At 43.7% G+C, this 26229-nt stretch overlaps 1 protein-coding gene across 4 annotated transcripts in view; it reads left to right on the forward strand.

Moving 5' to 3' along the window:
- nrxn3b (neurexin 3b) overlaps positions 1 to 26229 on the forward strand; it is a 605102-nt gene that overhangs the window by 512305 nt on the left and 66568 nt on the right. For all 4 annotated transcript variants that reach the window (XM_067384646.1, XM_067384647.1, XM_067384648.1 and 1 more), the window contains one exon: positions 20511 to 20682. In XM_067384646.1, the coding sequence (XP_067240747.1) occupies positions 20511 to 20682 (172 nt within the window). The remainder of the gene's footprint in view (positions 1 to 20510; positions 20683 to 26229) is intronic.

Raw genomic sequence — 26229 nt, forward strand, 5'->3', positions numbered from 1 at the left:
TTATCACTCTTGGCTACCCTGGTACCACCCACGATGGAGAAACACCAGACATTATGCTCTCTGTCGCAGTGAAATTCTGCAATAACCTTCTAAATGTTTGCCGCCACCTGTGAGACATCAGGTATTATATTAGAGAAAGCGCAACATTCAACAAGTATCAGAATGAAAAAAAAGCAATATAAAGGGTCCTATCATACACCCAGCGCAATGTGGCGCCAGGCGCGACGCAAGTGTTTTTTGCTAGTTTCAGCCTGACGCAGTTATCATTTTCACATCCTGCGCCATGTTGTTTAAATAGCAAATGCATCTTCACCCATTTGTGTGCCCATGGGCATGTTGGTCTTAAAACGAGGTGTGTTCAGGTGCATTGTAGTCGTGTTGCTATTAATTAAATGTTTATTTATACACTTATTAACATTTGTATAGTCTTACCCATAGATATATATACATAGATGCTTCATTAGCGGCTGTGTCTATGGGCTGCTATACGTAACCCATCCGCCATATTGGAACGGACAAAGTCAATCCATGAACATTCGAGAGCCGTGTGTCTGCAACCTTTGTTAGACACAGGTATGAATATCAATATCTGCAATATACTTCAGCAGATGATTTTGCTAAACTAACACAATAAAACAAGATGTATGAGTTAGCTAACACAACATTAAAAAGTAAAATTAAAAACATTACATAATACCATAGTAAAAACCTGTAATATTGAGTTAATACATATAAAAACACAAACCAACACATTCTCACATGTGAAAGGTTATCCCATTTCCTCTGGAATTTAAATCTTGGCGGTTTCACAGCCAGAATCTGTGCAATGTTGTGGCATCATTGATTCTTACTGTGAGTGCTGACACACTGACTGCTCCAATATGGCAGGCATGCCGATGTGTCAGTCGAATGTGGCATTTACGTATACATATCTATGGTCTTACCTGGGATTTTTTTTTTTTCTTTTCATTTTCATGGAGCTCACCAAAAGGCTTCTGTGTAAAGGATGCAATATATGCTGCCTTAGTATTTGGCGAAACAAGGTATCCAAGGAGGCAGCATAATTACATTTCTTTCCTTATTGTCTGGAGTGTGCTTATGATGGTTTAAAATGCTCCCTCAGTAGTCAGCTCTCTAGGATTTAAAACTGAGCAAATGTTGCTTCCGGTAGAGACAGAATCGGTGAGCTAGACAGAGATGCCGGTTTTCAGAGAAATTTGTACTGAAGCTTCCTGACTCACTGAACTAGGATATAATAATCAGATGGTCCTGCCCATCCAGCTGTTACTTTATGGGAATTTGCAAAGTTGTGCCATGCATAGTGCAACTACAATCAGACTTAAACAATCTTACAACTTAAACAGACTCTTAGGTCAGATTACTGTAGTGAATTCCAGGGCCCAGTTTACGGCCAGGCCCCTCTCTCTCCGTAACAGTGGACAAAGGTTTGCTACATTTAGATTGTATCTCGGTGGACTAATGCAAACAAACGTCTCGGGTTACAGATGTAACGAGACGCTGCGTGGTAACGCATTGGGAACCTTCTGCGTGATGTCGTCACTGAAGCACTCATGTATCTAACCAATCACGTAGCGAGACGTCAGAGACGGGTGACGTCACGGACCAGGAAACTATAAAGCATACCCGGATGCAGAGCACGCTAGCTTCTGGATAAGTCTGAAACAGGTGCTCACAAGTATGCAGGGGGTCTTGTTCCATACTCAGGGAAACAGGGTTACATCTGTAACCCGAGACGTTCCCTTTCGTGGGAACTATCGGCGCTGTGTGGTAACGCATTGGGAACGCTATCCCAACTGTGCCATAGCGGCAAATACTTGCCAAGTTATCTTGACAGGACTGATGACCCCGGAGTGGAGCCGACATCAAGGTTATAAAACCTCACAAATGTGTGCTGGCATGACCAACCAGCTGCATCACAGATGTCACTGATGGAGACACCTGACATCAAAGCTTTTGATGCCGCCATACCCCTAGTAGAATGGCCGCAAACATTTAAAGGAGAAGGCTGTCCGGCCGCTTCATATGCAAGTGTAATGGCCTCGACCACCCACTTGCTCATCCTCTGCTTGGATTCTCAACATAAACCTTCAATGTTGAAGAGGATAGGCCCTCCAAGAACTTTTCTTGGAGAAATGTTAGCACGTAGCTAATAGAAGCGTGGACAGGGTCCACATTATTGCGTCTGCACCAGGCAGAAAACAAATTCCACTTATATGAATAAAGCTTCCTTGTGGCGGCAGCTCTGGAGTTCAGTATGGTTTCCACAACCTCGGTTGGGAGACCAGCATCTATGAACCTGGCCCCCTCAGAGGCCAGGCCCATAGCTTCCATAATTCTGGGCGGGGATGTATTATCAGACCGCCCGCTTGTGACAGGAGGTCCTGTCTGAGGGGAAGTTCCATTGGGGAGCCGTCTAATAGGGACACTAGGTCCGAGAACCATATTCTGGTTGGCCAAAAGGGGGCTACCAGTATTAGGCTGACCCCCTCCCGGCGTACTTTCTCCAGAACTCCCGGGAGCAAGGCGATCGGGGGAAATGCGTACAGACGCCGCCTCGGCCATGTCTGTACCATGGCATCCAGCCCCAGAGGTGCTGGATGGGTAAGGGAGTACCAGAGCGGGCACTGGGTTGACTCTCCCGAAGCAAAGAGGTCGACTTCTGCGCGACCAAACTTTTTCCACAGGAGATCCACCACTTCTGGATGGAGTCTCCACTCCCCGGGCCTCGGGCCCTGCCTCGACAGGGCGTCCGCTCCCATATTTTGGCGCCCCGGGATGTAAGCTGCTCTCAGAGGGCCCACAGGAGGATCTGACGGTCCAAGTAATAAAGTTGGCAAACCCCCCTGATGATTTATATAGGTGACCACTGCAGTGTTGTCCGTGCGGACCAACACGTGATGGCCTCTCAGGTCTGGGAGAAAGTGTTTTAATGCCAAGAACACTGCCATCATCTCCAGCCGATTTATGTGCCAGGAGAGCTCATAGACCTCCCATAGGCCCTGAGCTGGGCGACCACTCATGATCGCCCCCCAGCCCATGAGAGAAGCATCTGTCGTAAGCATTACGCGACGACCAGAAGTCCCCAGCACGGGTCCCTGGGACAGAAACCAGGGATCTTTCCACATGACCAGAGCACGAAGGCATCGTCGTGAGACTTTGATCATGCGAAAAGGATTTCCCCTCGGGGAAAATCCCCTGGTCCTGAGCCACCACTGTAAGGGTCTCATGTGCAGGAGGCCAAAAGGTATCACGTTGGACGCAGCTGCCATCAGACCCAACAGTCTCTGGAACTGTTTTACAGTGAGTGACTGGCCTAGTTTCACCCCTTTCACGGCCGTTAGAATGGCACTCACACGAGCGGGAGACAGATGTGCCCGCATCGTGGTGGAGTCCCAAACTACACCCGGTTAAGTGATAGTCTGAGCCGGAACTAGCACACTCTTTTTGGCGTTGAGCCTCAACCCAAGCCTCTCCATGTGACGCAGAACAACATCTCGATGCTGGACTGCCAGTTGCTCTGACTGAGCTAAAATCAACCAATTGTCAATGTAATTCAGTACGCATATGCCCTGAAGCCTCAGCGGGGCCAGTGCCGCATCCACGCACTTCGTGAATGTGCGGGGTGATAATGATAGGCCAAACGGAAGAACCCTGTATTGGTAAGCTTCGCCCCCGAAAGCAAACCTGAGGAACTTCCTGTGAGAAGGATGGATGGACACATGAAAGTATGCATCTTTCAGGTCTATCGCCACAATCCAGTCCTCAGACCTGATCTGTGGAACAATCTGTTTGAGTGTAAGCATCTTTAATTTGAGCTTCTGATTTGAGCGATTTAACACGCGTAAATCTATGATAAGACGTAGTCCTCCATCCTTCTTCGGAACCATGAAGTAACGGCTGTCAAAACCTGACAGCTTGCTGGGAGGAGAGACCCTTTCTATATATCCTTTTGGCAAGAGTGTCATAACCTCTTGTTCCATAACCAGAGACTGCTCGGGGGTCACCACTGTGGGAAGGACCCCGTTGAATCTGGGCGGGCGAGACCCGAACTGTATTCTGTAACCCTTTTCTATCATGAGCAGTACCCATTTCGATATATTTGGAAGGAGTTTCCACTCTGCCAAAAAATCTACTAAGGGAACCAGTCTCTCAAGACCGGCCTCTGGTGTTTTTTCAGCACTTGACTCGATGCTCTGACGCGGCGCGCCGGCAGATGATAATCGAATCAAGTGGCCGGCCCTCCTCGAAGGGTCGGCGGGGACCGCCGTGCCCTGACGCACACTGTGTGGCAGGGTTGACAGACTGATCCCCTGAGGGTGCCGAAGGGGAGCGGGGTTTAGATGTAATTTTCCCCGGCTTCCTTCGGAGGGGGCCACCCTCATTGGGTCCTGACCCACAGATATCAGGACCGCTTTGAAGCCTTCCGAGCGATAATAACGGTCCGCAGGTCCGTTTTGCCCTTGGAAGGCTTCTTCTGAGCGGACCGACCCGATCCCCAAGCTGTTTGCGGGGGAGCGCGGGCAGCCACGCTCACTTTTTGTTGCGCTCCGTGGTGTGCTGAGGAGCTCGTGGACGGCCGAGGCTGCTCCCGCTCAGCAGCCTCGGGGGGAATCATAGAGCGGCGGGGGATGAACCTCTGGAACGCCGCTGACTGTTTTTTAGCCTCCTGGAACCTCTCGACGACTGTGTTGACAGCGTCGCCGAAGAGGCCTGCAGGCCTTATGTCCGAGAGGCTGCCATAAACCGGCCGAGTTCTTTGGCCGTCTCTTTGGTGGCACAGAGAGCCAGGTCAGTTGCCATCCTGATCTCCTGGATACAATCAAATGTGGCCTCCCCGCTCTCATCAATCTCCCCCAGCAGGTCTGCTTGATAAGCTTGGAGCAGCGACATCGTATGCAGGCATGCCGCCGCCTGACCTGCTGCCGTATACGCTTTGCCCACCAAGCTTGATGTAGTTCTTAGCGGCTTGGTGGGCAGTGTCGGGGCCTTTAGCGACGACGCCGACTCGGGTGAGAGATAGCCCGCGAGCGTCTCTTCAACCCGGGGCATCGCAGCATAACCGTGCTGTCACAGCCCCACTATATTGCTATAGACAGATGTTTGGGGGCTGAATACATGATGTTGCACCGCTCAGTGTGGAGGTCCTTGAAGAAAGGCAAACCCCGACGCTGGGGTAGCGACCGAGCGGGCAGAAAGCGCTCATCCAACTTGCTCTTAGGTCTAGACTCTGCCCGCTCTGCTGGCCAATTGATTTTTAATTTGGCAACAGCCCTGGTCAGTACCTCCAGGAGCTCCTCATATGCTATCATATGAAGAGGATGGCGGGTCCTCTTCCCCAGTCTCGACGCTCACCACATCAACCTCCTCGGAGGAAGAGAGATGAAGCGCCGGTGCCTCTCTCTGGGGGGAAGAAACCGCTATGCGTGCTTCCGCCACCTGAGAAGAGACACTGGGGCTGGTGGGTAAAGGGCAAGATAAGGCTGGGCCCGTCTCAACCCCCTCCGCCAGCTCCATTTGCGAACCCCACGACAAAAGCCGGCGCTGCGCCTCAGCAGCAGCAGGACCCGACCCGTGAGGAACGCTCGCCGAGGCACCCTCCTCGAAGAGTGCCCGATGAGATCTTAACACTCTGAGGGTTAATTTCTAACAATGCACGCAGACAGCTCCCTCGAGAGCTGCCTGGGCATGCTCAACCCCCAGACAAACGACACACATGTCGTGTGTGTCCCCGTCTGGGATGTATCTAGGACAGGGATGCACACATTTCCTATATCGTTTCTCATTTTCAGCCATTTTATTCGTGTCTTAATAATATATATGGTGTACTGCAGCTCTTGTCCTCAGACAAAGATTTTTTTTTTCTTTTTAAATGATAAGGAGACAAACAACACCAAATAAGACAGACAAGATAACATAGAGCGCTTTGTTGAAGACACAGAAGCTAGCGTGCTCTGCATCTGGGTATGCTTTATAGTTTCCTGGTCCGTGACGTCACCCGTCTCTGATGTCTCGCTATGCGAATGGTTAGATACATGAGTGCTTCAGTGATGACATCACGCAGAAGGTTCCCAATGCGTTACCACACAGCATTGATAGTTCCCACGAAAGGGAACTGTCCTACACCATCAGATAAAGATGGAAGGACCACATCCAGACCTCTCTTAGAGGGTAATAAGAAGATCTCTTGTACCAAGCCTGGGAAGGACAAGACTTCTCATTGGTCCACAGGCAGTTACTGCCCTTCACCCATCTAGACACTACTTCCTAAGGTTGGCCAGAGACTGCCATAAAAATTCATCGGGACCTTAGCAGCAATGGGTGAAACAAAGAGAGATCACAAAGATCCATCCGAATCCATTCAAAACTATGTTTGAAAACCTTAGAACTGATGCAAACTACACATCCATGTCATACTTATACACAGAAATAAGTATTCTCAGTGACAGTTATTTATAGTGCAACCTCTGATGCAAATTCAGCTGTTAATGTACAATTGAATGACAGTTCAATCTTTTTCCATCATGTTTAGTCTCTATTTGTTTAGAATATTGCCAAAGGTATTCTGGTGGTGGTTTGGAAAGTGAGAAATGCATTGGTAAACTTTAAAGACACTGTAAAGACTTCCAACTTTATGCAAATGAGTTCCACAGGGGAGAGAAGGGTGGTCCACACTTTGTGTGTCCCCTCTGATGCTAGCGGCCAATCACAGCACTCGAATGGAGAAGCACCAAATTGCAATCTCCTCCTCATCGGAAAGGGATAAAGGTACCCTTTCAACAGAAACTCCTTGTTCTGATTCCAGGCTTGCGCAGCTGAGACACAACAGATACATGGTTCTGGGTCTCAACTCTGTAAAGAGTGAGACATTAACAGATATTGTTCTGAGTCTGTCCTGCACGAGGATAGACACATCAGATACACCGTTCTGAGTCTGCCATTCAAAGGGGAAGACATTAACAGATACACCGTTCTGAGTCCCGGCTTGCGAAGCTGAGACACGACAGATACATCGTTCTGAGTCTGCCCTGCGAAGGGAGAAGACATAACAGATATACCGTTCTGAGCCTCTGGTCCATCCAGAAGAGACAACAACAGATCCCTTGATCTGAGCCTACAGCTTGTGAGGCAGCAACAGAGACGACCACGTTCTGAGCCTCTAGCTTGTGAGGAAAGAGACATCAACAAAGTTTCAGAGTTTCCGTCCAGCGAGACAGTAACGACATCTGCAACAAGGTTAAGCACACGAGAGCAAACCTTCCTTTCATGGTACCTTCGTCTGCGTGTTCCAGATTGTTAAGGACCTTCTGCACCTACACCAGGGCCTCATCTGCGTGTTCCAGATTTTAGGACCCTTTGGTGCTCCAGGAGATCAGCATCCCACAGAGCTTCGTGTTCAAGACTGTTGAAACAGATTCTGGCTCCTCTCCCCACTGCATTGTCACCCAGCACAACCAGTGGAAGACGTCACCGTCATCGGACTCAACCAAGTGGAACGTAAATATCACTTAACCAAACCTCTTTCCAGAGACCTTGGCATTGTTGTATATTATCAGTATATAGTTTCCTAATTCCTATTAGATTCAATATAGCTATATTTGTTAGTCAATAACAAATAATCTCTCATTTATTTGTTTGTTGCATAATAAGGTTTTCCACCTTATTATTTTTAGAGAAACAGTTTATCTTTCCCTAAGATAACGTAACTCTTCCATAGCCACACCCAACTTAATCACTTGTATTCTATGTATCTTATGCCTTTTATTCCTTTATCATTCATGGTATTCATTTAGTAGTTGTGTTAATTATTCTTGTTTATCTTTTTGTTAATAAAATTTATTTTATTACACTTGTGTCTTCCTTGTGCTGATAATACAGAAAAGGCTCTACAAGTTAGCAATTTCACCAATCTTTCAGATAAATCAGCTGACCACTTTATATTAATTCTAAATGAATGAAAGTCCCTGTTGGGAGTGTTCTCCTACTGCCAAAGTAAAAGACCTTGACTGGTGCCCTGAACTAGGGAAAAAGGGGGTAGTGGTCGTCTGATGTACTCATGACAACACCTTACGTGACGTGTGATCCTAAAATCACAATGTCAGCGGTGACGTGAGTACCCATCCCTATTTTACTTTGCGTCCCTGGATGGACAAAGTAAAAATCACTACATTACTATACTGCACTGCTTTTCTTGAGTCCAATGGAGAGTGCAAACAGCGCATATTAATGCATTGTTCTTCAGCTTTTGGTCTGCCTTCACTAAATTAACATCCATGATACACCTCTCATTAAAATCATCCAGTGCACATCCTCGTTAATTGTCAATTGTGCCCTCATCGGCAGGTCTTAGGTTACATTCATTGAAAGTGGAGCATGCTGGGAGTCTTGGGAAGCCCTCAGAAAACATTGAGGAACAGTGAAAGCTGAATCATGTGGTGGCAGCACATCCATGTATTTATTTACTTTCCCTTTTGTTTGAAACATGTCTTCCTTTGTGCCATGCCTTGAGGACAGGTAATTACACCTTCAAGAGTCCTGGTGGGGATTAAAACAAATGACATAAGAAAGGAAATGCACTCGAGTCTGGCATGCCTTGAAACCCTTTTGTGATGGCTATGTGAACATGAATTTGTAACAGTGAAACTGTCTTTGCGGATAGTGCCAGTAGACTGTTCAAAAGAAAACGGGGAATGTTGTTTTAAGCCGAGGACACACTTAATGATTGTAAGGTCGATTATGAATGTAAATTGATGACTGATCGCGCTCAAACACATCCAGTCAGAGCCACTTGTGTTCAGTCAGCGATTACAGTCAGTGTTCAAATTCCGTGTGTAAGTACTTAAATCTGCTTTAGTCGCAGGAAACAATCACTGTGTGTTGAGTTCAGTCTTAGAATGTTTTAGCTAGTCATTAAATGTGTGCCCGGCTTTAGTTCTCCATCAGGGAGTTATGAAGAGTCCCCAAATGAGAACCATATGGAATACATATGTGAAAGGTGGAAGAGGATATGATATGTTTGTGAATTTGCAGTAGGCCGGTACGAAGCACATTAGTCATCGTTATGTGCATGCCCCACATTCCTGTTGGCAGCTCATTCTTATCAGCTGGATTTAAAAAATGCACCAGTCTTGGCATCCAAATCCATTTGTGTGCTCTCATTGAAAGCATCTTTGAGGAGGTTTCTAAAAGTGGATCACTTTAACATGCAAATGTTTCCTGTTAATTAAGCTAGCACCTTCATCCTTTTTAGGGATGCTTGATATCATTTTTTGTCTGATACCAATACCGCAGTCTTGAGTATCTGCAGATACAGATGCCAGTCCAAAACCAGTACTGTTTTTTCTTAATCATTTTAGAAATTGACATGTGAATGCCAAGTATGGTAACCCATACTCAGAATTCATCCTCTGCATCCAAGTTAGTGCACACATATTAGGAGTAAGTAGTTAACACACACACACACTACAAACCTTGGACACACCCACCCGGAGCAGTGGGCAGCCATTTTTGCTGTGGCGCCCTTGGAACGATTGGGGGTTAATGTGCCTTGACTACAAAATAATTCATTATAAATAATAAGAAATACACACACAACACACACACACACACACACATATACTCAAATGCAGAGCGGCACAAAAGCATTTATGTGCATCCCGGTACCACGATTATGCACTTAAAGCAAGCAACATGGAATCACGGGCCAGACTTTCTACACAATAAAAAGTTCATAGGAGTTAGAAAACAAAGAGAAGATATACTGTGTGCATCAGTGCAACAAAGTGTATTGCATCTGCCCAAAAATTTACTGAGCTTTTTTCATCAGAGTTTTAAATTCGATTTACTGTGTAAATCACACGTTTTATTAAGTCCTATACGCCACTGGTCCGATCTAACAGATACCTTGTAATTGATTACCACACCATTCAGAATCACCAATAAACTCCAAAATACACAAAAATACAGTCCTTTTAAAACCTTTATATTCAGATTATGTATAAGGTCCGTGTACTTTTGCGTCCATTCGTTTTTCCTTTTTTAAACAAGAAATGAAATATGGAAAATATGGTTCCCATTCAGTTGGTCACGTTCGACGTATGTCGGACAGACTGACGAATAGGAATCTTGCTAGAGAGGCCAATCTACTTTGAGTGTAACTAAAACGAGCCAATGCACATTGGCATGCAATCATATGCATCAGCTGCTCGCCTCGCAGCGCAGGTATATAATGAGCAGCAGGTGCGTTGCATCTTCAGCTTTTTGCTTCAGAACCGAACAGTGTTTGTTCCTGTTCTCTGCAAGCGAGTGTCTGCTAGAAGATGAGTCAAGCTTTTTGATTGAACTTCTCTTTTTTTACCCCACAGCAGCGGGGTCGAAGTCCTCTCTTTTTCTGTTTTTTGTTTCGTTTGCCATTATTGAGCAAATAGCTGTTTTGACAGCGTCAGAAGGCTGTTCTCACGGCCGGTACAGTGCGCTTTTGAGCGCTGAAAAGCCGTTTTTACGGCTGGTAAGAGTTAGCGCCTTCAAAGAGAGAGAGAGAGCACACGACAGGCTGCACACAATCCTTGTCTGTGTTGCGGCGGCCGTTCCCCTGCGTGCTTCAGTACTTTTAAAAGAGTAAAGTCCCTGAAAGAGCTTACACAAGTAGATTTGCGTCTTTTTAAAGATCACATCCTACTTGTGTTTCTGGATGCGGTCGTTTCCTGTCCTCACTGACGGCCACGATCACTGTTTCACATGTCTGGGTGCGTGCTGAAACGATGTTCGTGGGTGTTTCATGTTTTCATATGAGAACATGATCACGTCGACACGCCGGTCGTGACTCATCTTTCTTCGGGAAGCTTGAGTCCCCTCTGTTTTTGGCCAGCTGCCGCTTGTGTGTAAAAGCACAGCCGCGGGTCTGCCCGACATTCTGGGAGACCGTGGAGATCAGCGAGAGCAAACCTGTCGCTCCTCTGCGTGTCGTGTGCCGTCGAGCTGCCGGGCTGCAGCGCGGGTTGTCATCTCCTCCTCTGGAGTCAGAAGCGTCTGAGGTAGCTTCGTGCCATTTATGTGGCCGACGAGCTATCACGAGCTGAGCTGCCAGGAGAGTGGCGACTCCACCCCAAGGTGGTCCAGCTGATCTAGAGAGAGTTCAGAGAGGCTCAGGTAGACCTGTTTGCCTCACCGGAAACCTCCCACTGCCAGTTGTTTTACTCCCTGTCCGAGGGAACACTCGGGACAGACGCACTGGCACTCAGCTGGCCCCGGGGCCTTCGCAAATATGCGTTTCCCCCAGTGAGCCTACTTGCACAGACCCTGTGCAAAGTCAGGGAGGATGAGGAGCAGGTCCTCTTAGTTGCGCCCTATTGGCCCAACCAGACCTGGTTCCCAGAACTTTCACTCCTTGCGACAGCCCTCCCTGGCCCATTCCTCTGAGGAAGGAGTTTCTTTCTCAGAGACGGGGCATTCTTTGGCACCCGCGTCCAGACCTCTGGAAACTCCATGTCTGGTCCCTGGACTTACCCCCGAGGTACTTAACACCATCACTTCGACACATGCACAGTCTACGAGACGTGCTTACGCCTCGAAGTGGAACCTGTTCGTCGAGTGGTGTTCTTCTCGCCGAGAAGACCCCCGAAGATGCTCGATCGGAGTCGTGCTTTCCTTCTTGCAGCAAGGGTTGGAGCATAGGCTGTTCCCTTCCACCCTCAAAGTCCATACTGCTGCTATCTCCACATATCACGACCACATAGATGGCAAGTCTGTTGGTCAGCACGACCTGGTCGTCAGGCTCCTTAGGGGGGCGAGTCGGTTAAATCCTCCTCGTCCTCCCAACCATACCCTGGGACCTTGCTCTGGTGCTAAGAGCACTCCAGATTGCTCCCTTGGAGCCCTTGCAATCAGAAGACTTAAAGATTCTGACTATGAAGACTTTGCTACTGGGTGCATTGGCCTCCATCAAGAGGGTAGGGGACCTGTAGTCATTTTGGTCGACAAATTGTGCCTAAAGTTCGGGCCGGGTGACAGCCACGTGGTACTGAGACCCCGGCCTGGTTGTGTGCCCAAGGTTCCTACCACTCCCTTCAGGGACCAGGTAGTGAGCCTGCAAGTGCTGCCCTCGGAGGAGGCAGACCCAGCCCTGGCTTTGCTCTGTCCGGTTCGCGCTTTGCGACTGTACATAGACAGAACCCAAAGCCTAAGGACCTCAGATAAGCTCTTTGTCTGTTATGGAGGCCAGCAGAAGGGAAAGGCTGTCTCCAAGCAGAGGATGGCTCACTGGATAGTGGATGCCATCGCCCTGGCTTACCAAGCTCAGGGCGTGCCCTGCCCGCTCAGGTTGCATGCTCACTCCATGAGAGGTGTCGCATCCTCCTGGGCACTGGCTCGTGGCGCCTCGCTGACAGACATTTGTAGAGCTGCGGGCTAGGCGACACCTAACACGTTCGCTAGATACTATAGCCTTTGTGTCGAGCCGGTCTCCTCCCGTGTTCTCGCCACAGGTCAGAGGCACGGAGAGGCCCCGGCTTAGTGTCAGCTTGCTGCGCTACATGCGCTTCTTTTCTCCAGAGAGTCCCTACAAGGCAGACCCTGTCGAGTCCTCCGATATCCCTTCGGCAGCCGACGTGGTGGAGCGTCTGGCGCCAGGCCTATATCCTTGAGAACCGGGTTTATGCTGGGTTCCATATGTGTGACCCTACGGGGATCCCATATGGTTGGTTCCACGGTTGCTCCTAAACGAACCCCGTGTCTTTCCCTCTGGGAGAACCTACCCTTCATCGGGTTGGAGTCACCCCAGCTCTTCCATATGTAGCACAGCCCTACAGGGTTAGACCATATGTACTTCTCCACATAACTCCTTCGAGAAAGGATGTGGCTTCCACAGCGTTCCTTTCCCAACGAAAGGGTACGCTTTCCCAGCGTTATCCAATAGTTTCACTGAATGGGTTTTGGGGAACAGCAGTGATCGACACTCTCTGTGTTAGCCCTGTCCCACCATCCTCAGGCAAGGGGGTTCAGGTGGCTTACAACAGAGCGCTGGAAGGGGGCAGCTCCTGTGGCGCTTTGGTAGGGATTCCTATTCGTCGGTCTGTCCAACGTACGTCGAACGTGACCGACTGAATGGGAACGTCTCGGTTACAAAGGTAACCCTCATTCCCTGAAGGAGGGAACGGAGACGAACGGGGAACGAGGGTTACCTTTGTAACCGAGACGTTTCTTTGTTTTTTATTTTAACACTGATGAATAGAATTAGCAGATACAAGCAAATTTTCTTTATGCAAGATTATTTTGTTAAAAATAATATAAATGATATATAACTTATTTAATATGTAAAAATGCTACATTTAATTTCCAGTGTTTTGCGTCATACACACAGACGCTAAAACGCCCTCTAGTGCCTTTTCCTCTGACGTCAATAGAATGACTCACTTCAAGAGCCTGCCTAAATGACATTGATTCATTTTCATTTGTTAAATTACTATTATTATTATTTTTACATTTATATTTTAACCTAAACATTACATTTCTCAACCTTATAGCCACTTGTTTAGTGCTCTAACATTACCGAGTTCCCGCTTGTGGTCTCAATTCTGTCATTTTGCTTTTTACTCTGTTTTATATGAATAGAGGCCAAAACGAATCTAAATTACTGTCTCTTTTTCGTCTGGCTGTTAGGTGTTTTATATTGTTTTATATTGAAAATTGTTTGGGATTAGGAGTCACTTTATAGCTATGCTATGCTGTTCAAATTGAAAATATACCAACATATGTTATGATGACAAAATTATACTCCAATATGTGATTTTCATGAAGACAAAATCCCCATGCCCTTTGCCTCAGTGGAGGTGTGACATGAAATATTTCTCAATTCTCATTGAAAGCAATGTGTTACAGCCGTGTCATTGGACATTAACGCTTTACGTAATCCTACTAAAACAACAACCATTTTCTTGTCATCAACAGCATCTGCTAAGACAATGGCAACTTAAAGTGGAAGGACAATATTTTAATGTTAAGCATTTATAACGGTTTTCTATAGCCTAACGCTGAACATTGAAAGCGTGTTGCCTTCATATTCGGCCTGACCTGCTTGTCTGCATATCTTTATTGGTCATTTAATATCAGTGTCTTAATGCATTAAGCGTTTTCTTCATAACTGTGTTTTATTTTCAAGGAAAATGCTTAACGTGTTATTGTGTTCATAGTGGGCTGCTTATAAGGTGAAGTGAATTTGCTCCTCCAATATCACCCACATTAAGCCACATTAAGCATTTTTCACGTTAAGCACTTAGAATGTCGTTTGCCACCAGTATAGCATTCTCTTGGACATGCGGCAGTATCGGACCCCTCGAGTGAGAATGGGGTGGAAAATCAAGTCAAGTCATGTTTCAGACACTTGGCTCTCGAAAGTGTGGGATAAACAACAATTTTACAAAAGAAAACTTGTAAATTGACATTTCTTCGACTTTAGGTCCGTGTACTTTTGCGTCCATTCCTTTTTCGTTTTTTAACCACAAAAAAACAAAAAACGAACGGTTGTTATACTTTTAAATGCTATGGTGAATAAAATTTAAATTAAAACCGAATACACACATTTCATGTGCACAAAATTAATATTGACTTATTTTCAGATTTTTGTTTATTACGTTTTGTATCTTTATAAACCAAAATTTAAAAAGGACAGATTAAAGTCGAAGAAATGTCAATTTACAAGTTTTCTTTTGTAAAATTGTTGTTTCCCCCACACTTTCGAGAGCCATGTCTCTGAAACATGATAATACATGACTTAGGGTGACCACCTGGCTATTGATCTGTTGCAGGACAGTAGATGTGATTTTGCGAGACACATGAGACAGATACATTTACAACTGTTACGCTATGTAAATATTGGTTTACATTTGTTGGCAAACTTGGCATATGCGCCGATAAATGTTTCTGCCGGTAGGTGCCTATAATGTTGCGCTTATGGCAACATTAAATCCTGGAGAGAAGATAGATTCAACGACTGCATGCATGAGGACAAAGTCTGAGCGTGCAGATGTAATATCTGAGCGATAACGCGCGCATCCAGTTTTGTGCAAGGGAATCCGCCTGTGAGCGGAGAGATTCCTGATCTTGCGTATTTGATTGCGTATTTGATGCCGGTAGGTGCCTATAATGTTGCGCTTATGGCAACATTAAATCCTGGAGAGAAGATAGATTCAACGACTGCATGCATGAGGACAAAGTCTGAGCGTGCAGATGTAATATCTGAGCGATAACGCGCGCATCCAGTTTTGTGCAAGGGAATCCGCCTGTGAGCGGAGAGATTCCTGATCTTGCGTATTTGATGCGCTCTCGTGATAAAATAATGCGCTCTTGACATTTTTCATTATAATAACGCCATAAAACCCGCATTAAATTAACTATTAACGTGTGAAGAAAGTGGTGTCTGAATTTTGCAATTTTGTATTGGTTAAAAGAAATAGAGAATATCTCGTTTTTCTGTAGGTGCTCGATCATTTCCGTGTGTGGCGCTTGATCGCCGCCGTTTGTTGGAAATATTTAACATCAGGATGGATGATTACATGCTTTAATCGATTTGGGCAGCTTTAAGCAGGTCTTGAGGTTCTTATCCAGTATGGAAGATTAAATCCTTGCTGGTGTAGTTTACAGACTTTGATGAGGCCTGCCCTTTGCGCTGTCCACTCAGTTTTCATCAGAGGGAAAACCTCTCTCTATGATTGCGTTGGTTAGTTATTTTCACAGCTAGAATATGACGGCAGCGCAAATACATTTTTAAATGCTCCTAGTTTTTATTATATTTCTTACTGTGGTATTGTAATTTCAGGGATGAAAAAAAAATTACAGACATAAATGAAATGCGGGACACTACTTAAGTCTTGCGGGAAGCGGGACAAAGCTCCCAATTTCGGGACTGTCCCGCAAAATGCGAGACGGTTGGTCACCCTATCTTGACTTGATTTCCACCCCGTTCTCACTCACGAGGGGTCCGATACTGCCGCATGTCCAAGAGATACTGGCAGCAAACGCGGGACATTCTAAGTGCTTAATGTGAAAAATAGTATTAATGTGGCTTAATGGTGATATTGGAGGAGCAAATTCACTAAACCTTGTAAGCAGCCCATGAACACAATTAATAACACGTTAAACATTTTCCTAGAAAATAAAACACAGTTATGTAGAAAACGCTAATGCATTAAGACACTGATATTAAATTACCAATAAAGATGTGCAGACAAGCAGGTCAGGCCGAAGGCAACGCGCTTTCAACGTTCAGCGTTTTCCACTTGTAGAAAACCGTTATAAACGTATAACTTTATATTGTCCTTCCATTTTGTTTACGTTGCAGTTATAGCAGATGCTAGTGATGCTAGTTTCTCCCTGGTTGTTGTTTTAGTTGGATTAAGCCACGTAAAGCGTAATGTCCAGCGACACGACCGTAACGCATTGCTTTCAATGAGAAACAGACCCGGCGCCAGACACAAATTCACGGATGGGCATTACATTATGAATTAAATTGAAAAAAAAAAAAAAAAAAAAAAAAACGAGGAAGAACTAAACACACATCGCAGGGCTTGACATTGCCTGGGACAAGTTGATTTTTTAAAGGGGCAAGTGAAAAAGAATTTTAATTGCTTGGCCTGATTAAAACGCCAATAACAAAAAAAATGACTAGGGAATCACCAAAACGCGATAATGCCTTTGCATTCATTTAGTCTAAGTGGCGTGCATAATAATATCGATATTATCTATAGACCATATTATCGATAGTGCATAATAATATATAGGCTGATGTATTGTACTGACGCTAACAAAACGTTGCGCTGTTGATGCGCTCGCGCTGCCTCTCGAGAAGAAATCGAAACAAACTAGCGCAGCAGAAACAAAGAAACTCAGTTAACATCCTGCCAGTAGCGTCTCCTGGTCATAAATTTAGGTAGGGCAGATTCTGGGTCTTAGCGCTAGTTTATGACAAACATTTTGTAAGCTTTATTATAGCCTAATCACTGAACACATCAGACACACTTTGGCAGAATTCAAATGTCCTTGCGTTATACAGCCCGAGGGTGGCACTCTAATGATGTTTGACAGACTTTAGTACAAACAAACGCATAAAATCTGAATTGCCTCGATGTAGTATTTAATGTGTCCGAATGGTGTTTTAGGATGTTACAAGGTATGTAGGAATTGTCTATTCTCAGAAGAAACATAAAACAAACACAACAGAACTACTGTATATAAAAGATATTCACATGAGCACGTTTAAATTGTTATTGTTTTGTTATGACAACGGGCGGTGCACATATGCATGCGCCGAACGCGTCTTTCCCATGGTCTTTCCGCGCTCATGGGCAAAGGAGTTTCTCTGAAAGGCTCGCGCGAGACTGAACGGAACGCGGGAAATGAAGGATGAAATGAGCACCGCGATGCGACCGCAAAAGGCACTTTCACGATCAAAGTGCACGCCACTGATAAGCATTGTAAATGCAGTATTACAGTATACACATACCAATGAAACGCACAGATCTCCTCTCGTGCGTCCTCCACTGGATGAGGCAATATCACTTTCGTTTCTATTTCAGATATCCTTTTATGGATGCCATCAATGCTTTTGTCTTTCAAGATGTAATTACCGAAATCAAAACAGTCCATAAACTATAAATCCTCATGAAAACTTCAGTCAAGCCAGCTCGCAAGTCAACCTGAGAGATCAGCCTCCTTACCTTAAAGTGTCAAATTTCTCGGTTTCTGAATGGACGGTTTGGCTTGATTGACAAACGCTAACGTTTGGGCTTGAATTATATACCATCGACCTGTCCTAAAACGTTAGCACGCTTGGTTTGGAGATCGTGTGTTTTTCCGTTTGAGAGCGCATTTCCTGTTCACATTCGCAACAAAACAGCTGATTATTTACGAACGACAGCTCACAGAAACGTGAAAATGGTCTCATTTGAAAGAAAATATCCTAAGCTAAAAGGTGATATAGTGTGACTGAAGCAGCCCTTATCAAAAGTGCGGGGGTCGACTTCTATCTTTTCAAAACTGCGGGGGTCCTGACCCCCCTGTCCCCCGTGCCAAGGGCGCCCCTGATGCCTGCCGAATCCTTACGCTACTTATATCCTGGTCACTTTACAACTAGAACATGTGAAATAATATTTGTTGCGGAATGCTGAACACGTTTATAATTTATTATTAATTCAGTGTGTATAGAGGTCTATGTTTGGATGAATATTTTGTTGGGCTCTGCCCCACCTGCCCATACAGTCGTGCCGCGGCTGAATACTGCAGTAAAAATTCAAAATGTGTAGATTTTTTATTTATGACGTGATACAGTTAAGCAACATCACACGAGTGCCGAATAATACCATCACGATTGAAAATGTGACACTGATTTCATATGGCAGTTCTATAAACAAGTAATTAATATGAATTTACTTACATTTTAAACGCAATATTGACTGTTTTTGTTCTGTTTTAAAAAACACACAGGGCTGTAGCTCGAGGATTGGGGGCCCCCTGAAAAAATATTGATGTGGGCCCCCAACACTTTCTGTCTATATTATATATTGTACAAAATATGTGCATGGAGGCCTACATGTAATCTAATAGGGGTTTCTTACAAAATAAAAATCAGATAACAAATTAATGTAAATAAAGGTTTTTACTGAACATCAAAAGCAAAATATTGAAATATAACATTTATAAAAACAAACAGAGAGCAAACACTAAAACAAATTTCTAAAATAATGATGAAAAATCCCTGTGCTTGCTGAGTTTGGGCTGTCTGTGACTGTGTCCTGACTGGTGCTATTTTCAGCTTCTTCACTTGGACTTTTACTAACTGATGCTGGACTACTTTCATGCATTTGCTGGACTGAGGAACCTGGCTCTGTAGATAACAAGTACCATGTGTGAATGAATAAACCAGCCACAAAATAAATAAGCCAGGTGCAGTAGGATAACCAAGGTATAATAAAGCAATTTATTCAACTTATAAAAATAAAAATGTTCCCACATTGGAGAACAAGTTCTCTTCCTAGCTGGCTCCATGAAGATGATCAAACAATGCAGTGATTAATAATAACAACTATGCAAACTCCTAATACAACAAATCCACATCTTGTGCATCATTTTGGGTGTCTATATAGTCCTATTACGCACCTAAAAAAAGCTGCTGAAGCGTGCGCGCAGCAAAGTCTCGCGTCATGAAGCCTCTCGCGATGCGAAGCAGTATCGACTGGTCTGAACCACTCACGTGATTCACTTAGAGAACTGAAGCAGTTGCTGCTTCGGACGTCATCGGTCACGTGTGTTTTTCCGCACCAAAGCAAGCTCCGAAGCAGTAGTTCATGAAAAATGCTGCTCCGAGTTCGATGCTTGTGTCGGAGCATCGGTGTCAGACGGTCATCACTAGTATTTTCCTAACCCCTGTACCTCCGAAGCCTCTCAAGGCGGATGAAAGACTTTGCCGTTTGCGGCAGGGTGGCAGGCCGTTGGAGAGGTATGTCGAGGATTTTTTGGAGGTTTCCAATTTGGTGAGCTGGACTGATGCCTGTATTAACGTTGTGTTTCTGATGGGACTGGACCGGGACGTAACTCGTTATAACGAACCAGCCTGTAATTTCTCCTTAGTCGATTCTCTAAATTTAATTCTCTCCTTAAATGGTTCTAACTTTGATGTCAGTAAAATTCAAAGGAACCAGAGTGCCGGTCCAGCCCCATCAGCAACGTATCGGGCATCGCCAGCTCACCTCACCCCAGAACCCTGCACATACCGCTTCAACGGTCCTGCCTACTACTGGCCACCAGCCGCTGCCGAGCCCTCAGCTCGAGCCGCCGCCACCAAGCCCTCAGCTCCAGCCGCCACCGCCGAGCCCTCAGCTCCAGCCGCCGCCACCGAGCAATCCGCTCCAGCCTTTCACGGGACTCCTTACTTATTGTGGATATCTGTGCTACTCTCGTCTCTTCAACACCCCAGCACCCATAACACTTGTATATCATTAATTTTATTTTTAATAAGATATTAATCTTGCATAAAGAAAATTGGCTTGTATTTGCTAATTATATTCATCAATGTTAAAATAAAAAACAAAGAAACCGCATTTTCCATATTTAATTTCTGGTTTAAAAAAGGAAAAACGAATGGATGCAAAAGTACACAGACCGACCACTTTAATATGTCCTTTTTTAATTTTGGTTTATAAAGATGTAATAAACAAAAATCTGGAATTAAGTCAATATTTATTTTGTGCACATGAAATTTATGTATTTGGTTTTAATTTAAATTTTGGTATTCACCAAAGCATGTAAAAATACAACAACCCTTTTTTTGTTTGTTTTTCTTGACATAGTTTAAAAACAAAAAAGGAATGGATGCAAAAGTACATGGACCGTATAATAATGGGAAAATTGTCTTGATTTTCAGTGCATCCCTAATCCTTTTATGCTAAGTTAAATCGGCCGTTTGGTGTTGCTAGACTGACAAGATTGGGTTGTTTCTATTCCAGGAAGAAGGCAAGGTGGGTGTAACGTTCAACATCGGTACAGTGGACATCAGTGTCAAAGAGATGACTACAGAAGTCAACGATGGAAAATATCATGTGGTGCGCTTCACGAGGAATGGGGGAAATGCCACTTTACAGGTGGACAACTGGCCGATCAACGAACACTTTCCATCAGGTAACACCTGCTTATTAACCACAGTGAAGTTTCTTAAAGGGAAGCTAGTTTTTAATGTTAAAAACTGGATACCACATGCTCTCAAGAAAATCAAGGGTTGTAAGGCAAGGAACAACATAATTTCCATGCCAAATTAATTTATAATCTGTAATTTATAATTTTTCAAGGCATGTGAATTTTCAGAAATGGGAACAGGTGTTCATAATTATAACACTGATCTCCATTCTGCTGAGGGAAAGGCACAGAGCAAGAAGAGAAATGACACTGCAAAGAAGAAAGCAAATGACACTTAACTCGATTGACTTGGCTTGCGTTATTTTCTTAATTGTCCTCTGTAACATTCATATGTGGAAGTAATCAAGACTGGGCACCTGGCCTATGCACAATGGCAGGCCAAGCCGTTGCCTTTGTCCCCGCGATTAGCACCATGACATCTGGCCAGCTGCTTCTGAGAGGTTTTGAAAGAGCAGGGCACAGGTTTAAGGCAGTGTTGTGGCAGCTACAGCAGCTGTGAGAGAATGAGCCCCAGACCTCTGTGTCTGTGACTCTCAGACTTAGGAAGCCAGTAATGATGGATGAATACAAATGAGTTCATCAAATGCAGCAGAGGTTTGTTATAGAGGCTCAAGCTACATGGAGAAATAGGGCGTGCTGAAATATTGCCCTCAAACGCTATTGAAAAAAAACTCTCAAAAACCCTTCACACTCAATTAATTTGGGTTCTGTGTCCTTTGATGTCTCTGTTGCTTCGGCACCCTCCGTGGGATATGTGGCCCCTGCACTTCTCGTCCAATTAGAGAGCAGCTCTCGTCAGGGTTACTCAAACTCTATTCAATAGCAGGTCTTTCTAAAGAGAGATAACCTTAAAATGGCCAATATGCAGGCAGAGGGGACAGGCAGAAGGACATAGGCTAATGCTGCAAAAACATTAGCTCGCTATTCAAGCTGGATCTGTTATGGACACTGACAAAGAGCCAGAGATAGCATGCCATTTCCCTAACAGACTATTAGCCACTAAATATAAGCTAAATATAACACCTGAAATGTCCTAAATGGCCAAACTCAATACATGTAATTTGTGTACATGGATAAATAAGCCTGCACAGTGGCTGAAGGTGTGTAGTGGCTTCTGCTGAAGCTCTTGTATCATTCAGTCTCAAATTAGTCTCAGAGACATGATGTAATGATATAATGATGTAGTCATTGTGAAACATTCATTCAGTAGACATTCCTTGTGGCAGTAACAGTATTTTAAATGATGGGATATTTTTACACAGAATTAAGGATCTCTACAGAATCGCTTTGAGATATGGTGTTTACTTTGTATATTTGCATAACCTTTTTGATATAAGAATGTTCAATGAACAATACAGTATATCAAACAAGATATAAACGAGGATAGATCACCATATTAACATGACTCATCAAACAGAAAAACACCCTGCAAGGAACAATAGTCTAATAGTCTAAGTCAATCAATTTGCCTTTAAATACATCTGTCTGTTGGTGTGTTTGTTCCTTCCATCCATGAGACATCTATCCTTCTGATAAGCTAGCTAGTATGCTACATTGTTGGCATCACTATGATGTATGTCTAATTCACCCTGCATTTATTATCCACTTGTCCAGTTTATCTAAATACCATGACATAAAAAATAATTCAAACTATACAGTGGGTACGGAAAGTATTCAGGCCCCCTTAAATTTTTCACTCTTTGTTATATTGCAGCCATTTTCTAAAATCATTTAAGTTCATTTTTTTCCCTCATTAATCTCAATTCATTAATTGTACACACAGCACCCCATATTTACAGAAAAACACAGAATTGTTTACATTTTTGCAGATTTATTAAAAAAGAAAAACTGAAATATCGCACGGTCCTAAGTATTCAGACCCTTTGCTGTGACACTCATATATTTAACTCAGGTGCTGTCCATTTCATTAATTATACTGATTGGACTGGATTAGGAAAGCCACACAGCTGTCTATATAAGACCTTACAGTTCACAGTGCATGTCAGAGCAAATGAGAATCATGAGGTCAAAGGAACTGCCTGAAGAGCTCAGAGACAGAATTGTGGCAAGGCACAGATCTGGCCAAGGTTACAAAAAAAAATTCTGCTGCACTTAAGGTTCCTAAGAGCACAGTAGCCTCCATAATCCTTAAATGGAAGACGTTTGGGACGACCAGAACCCTTCCAGGGCTGGCCGTCCGGCCAAACTGAGCTATCGAGGGAGAAGAGCCTTGGTGAGAGAGGTAAAGAAGAACCCAAAGATCACTGTGGCTGAGCTCCAGAGATGCAGTCGGGAGATGGGAGAAAGTTGTAGAAAGTCAACCATCACTGCAGCCCTCCACCAGTTGGGGCTTTATGGCAGAGTGGCCCGACGGAAGCCTCTCCTCAGTGCAAGACACATGAAAGCCTGCATGGAGTTTGCTAAAAAACACCTGAAGGACTCCAAGATGGTGAGAAATAAGATTCTCTGGTCTGATGAGACCAAGATAGAACTTTTTGGCCTTAATTCTAAGTGGTATGTCTGGAAAATTCCAGGCACTGCTCATAACATGTCCAATACAGTCCCAACAGTGTAGCATGGTGGTGGGTGAAATTAACCACCTCTCATCTGAAGTGGAATTCTGATTTTTTTTTAAAGTTAACAACAACTAAGTTGTGCTGATAGATCATCAAGACCTATTGCTCCCCTGAATTAAATCAATAATGTTATATATTGGCCTCAATTAAACCCCACAGCTTTGAATCAGACAAGTACTCAATATTAAAAGGCCAACACATTTTTCTCAGAATTTCATGAAAGCTTTGCCTCTGATTTAGTCTTTTTGTGGAGCTCCTTGACTCCCTCCAGCCATTATTCAATTGCAGATTTGGTAATTCTCTGTCTTTTTTTATACACATTATCAGGGCTGGACTGGGGCTAAAATTCGGCCGTTGACAAACCCAGCCCATGCAGCCCACGAGTTCCCCTGTGAATGTTTTTGCTGAGGTTAGGGCCTTAAATTGGAGTAAATAAATTAATAAATAAAACAAGGACAGCGACAAATAATGATGGATATTATTGAATTTACTACAAATGCAGTTAACAAATTTAATATTGCACTTTTGTCACATAGAAATGCACTTTGGCAGTAAAGCACTGATTTTCATGCCGTTTAGTAAATTTAATGCTATTAAATTCTGTCACTCACTCTCATGTCGTTCCAAACCTATATGACTTTCTCTCTTCTGTAAAACAGGAAAGAAGATATTCTAAAGAAGGTTGTCAACCAAACCGCTTTGGTTAGGCTACCCTTGACTCCAATTATTTTCTTTTTTATGTTACACAGAAAGACAGTAATTCATATTTGTGATGACATTAGGGTGAGTAAATGATGACATTTTGGGTTGAACTACCCGTTTATAACAATAAGATTTTTAAAGAGTTAACACTTTATTTATGTGTCAGGAAATGAACACAGACAGAGGGTCCAAGTGCAAGTATAACAATATTTATTGCCAGAATTCGCTGTACAATAACTTCATTCCAAATGGACAGTCGATGCAGAGACTGTGACGTGCAGAGACGTTGGCGTGCAGAGGGGTGACGAACAGGGCGGCGCAGGGCTGCAGCGGGTATCAGAGACCAAGGATAATCCAACCCAGAAAGCAGGGCACACAACGACAGTCCAGAATCTGAGAACCAGGAAGAGACAAAAAGGAGAGCACGACACCGTGACAGCCTGCAACGAACTGACAAAGATGACATATAGACACGCACATTTTATAACAAGCACTAACAAGACATGGCTGGCAACAGATCGCAATCAGACCATAATGGCTGACACCCACACAATCATTCACTCACACACATAAACACACAACAAACACACGAGGGCGAGTAAATGAATCCATGAACCGTGACATTATGTAAGACACTGATATCTATCTTTCATGACGCTCTTATTGAAATAACATTTTACTTCAATTAAAATTCATAAGAACTGTTAAAAAAAATCATAAATCATATTTAAAGAAAAGAAAAAAATCTTTGTCCTTATTTCATGGGATCCAGGCTTTAAAGCTGTTTTGTTAAATTATCCTTTAAAGGGATAGTTCAACCAAAAAAGAAAATTTGATGTTTATCTGCTTACCCCCAGGGCATCCAAGATGTAGGTGACTTTGTTTCTTCCGTAGAATACAAATGATGATTTTTAACTCCAACCGTTGCCGCCTGTCAGCTGTATAATGCATGTCAATGGGAATTTCATCTATAAGAGTAAAAAAAAATATGCACAGACAAATCCAAATGAAACTCTGCAGCTTGTGACGACACATTGATGTCCTAAGACACGAAACGATCGGTTTGTGCGAGAAACCGAACTATTTTGTATTTTTGCGCTTTACTTCAATGAGTGCGAGAGATCACTTCCGTTGTCAGAGCGCGTTCAGGCCTCACTAACCGGATGCACAGGGCAGTTGGACATAGTGGTGTTTTAGAGGTAAAAAATTATATAAATACTGTTCGGTTTCTCACACAAACCGATCGTTTCGTGTCTTAGGACATCAGTGTGTCGTCACGAGCCGCAGGGTTTCATTTGGATTTGTCTGTGCATGTTTTTTTTTTTTTTTTACTCTTATAGATGGAATTCCCATTGACATGCATTATATGGCAGACAGACGGCAACGGTTGGAGTTAAAAATCATAATTTGTGTCCTACTGAAGAAACAAAATCACCTACATTTTGAATGCCCTGGGGGTAAGCAAATAAACATCAAATTTTCATTTTTGGGTTACCTATCCCTTTAATTGCCCAAATGAAATTTACAATGGTGTAACTAGACAGAGCACAGGTAAAACCATGCTCCTCATTACCATGAACCGTGACATTATGTAAGACACTGATATCTATCTTTCATGATGCTCTTATTGAAATAACATTTTACTTCAATTAAAATTCATAAGAACTATTAAAAATATCATTAATCATATTTAAAGAAAAGAAAAAAAATCTTTTTGTATATGGTTTCTAAAATAAATAATAAACTATAGATTGTGTAATAAAAGTATTGTAAATGTACAAAATACAAAAACAGCCTTTATGAAAGAAAGTGATTTATATTCCGCAATATTTAATATAAGTAGGCTTAATAATAGAAGCATTTTTAATAAATACATTTATGCCAAAACACCATATTTCTTCTCTGTTAGTAGCTGCAAGGTAAATTACTATAAAGGTGGTGTTGGATTGACAAGCTTGTAGTTGTGTGTATTGGCGTTTTCCAATTTACCTCATTGTTTACCTCGGCTGTTTTCAGCTAGATTAACCACAGAACCTGTAATGTTCCCATATCACACTACTGTTTTAAACAAAATTCTGAGACAAATCTGAATGGATAAAGGCATCAAGTGATTTGCGCTGGTTATCACTTCATAGGGCAGCAGAAACGCAGTGCATGTTCGTCAGCAGTGAGCGGTTATTTGCCTTTTGCAGTTTCCCATGTGCTCCAATTAAAAACAAAAAAACAGCGCAGGAGGGGGAGGTCTCTCTTACTT

The sequence above is a fragment of the Chanodichthys erythropterus genome, chromosome 4, assembly GCF_024489055.1.
Source record: "Chanodichthys erythropterus isolate Z2021 chromosome 4, ASM2448905v1, whole genome shotgun sequence".
In the NCBI taxonomy this organism is placed as follows: Eukaryota; Metazoa; Chordata; class Actinopteri; order Cypriniformes; family Xenocyprididae; genus Chanodichthys; species Chanodichthys erythropterus.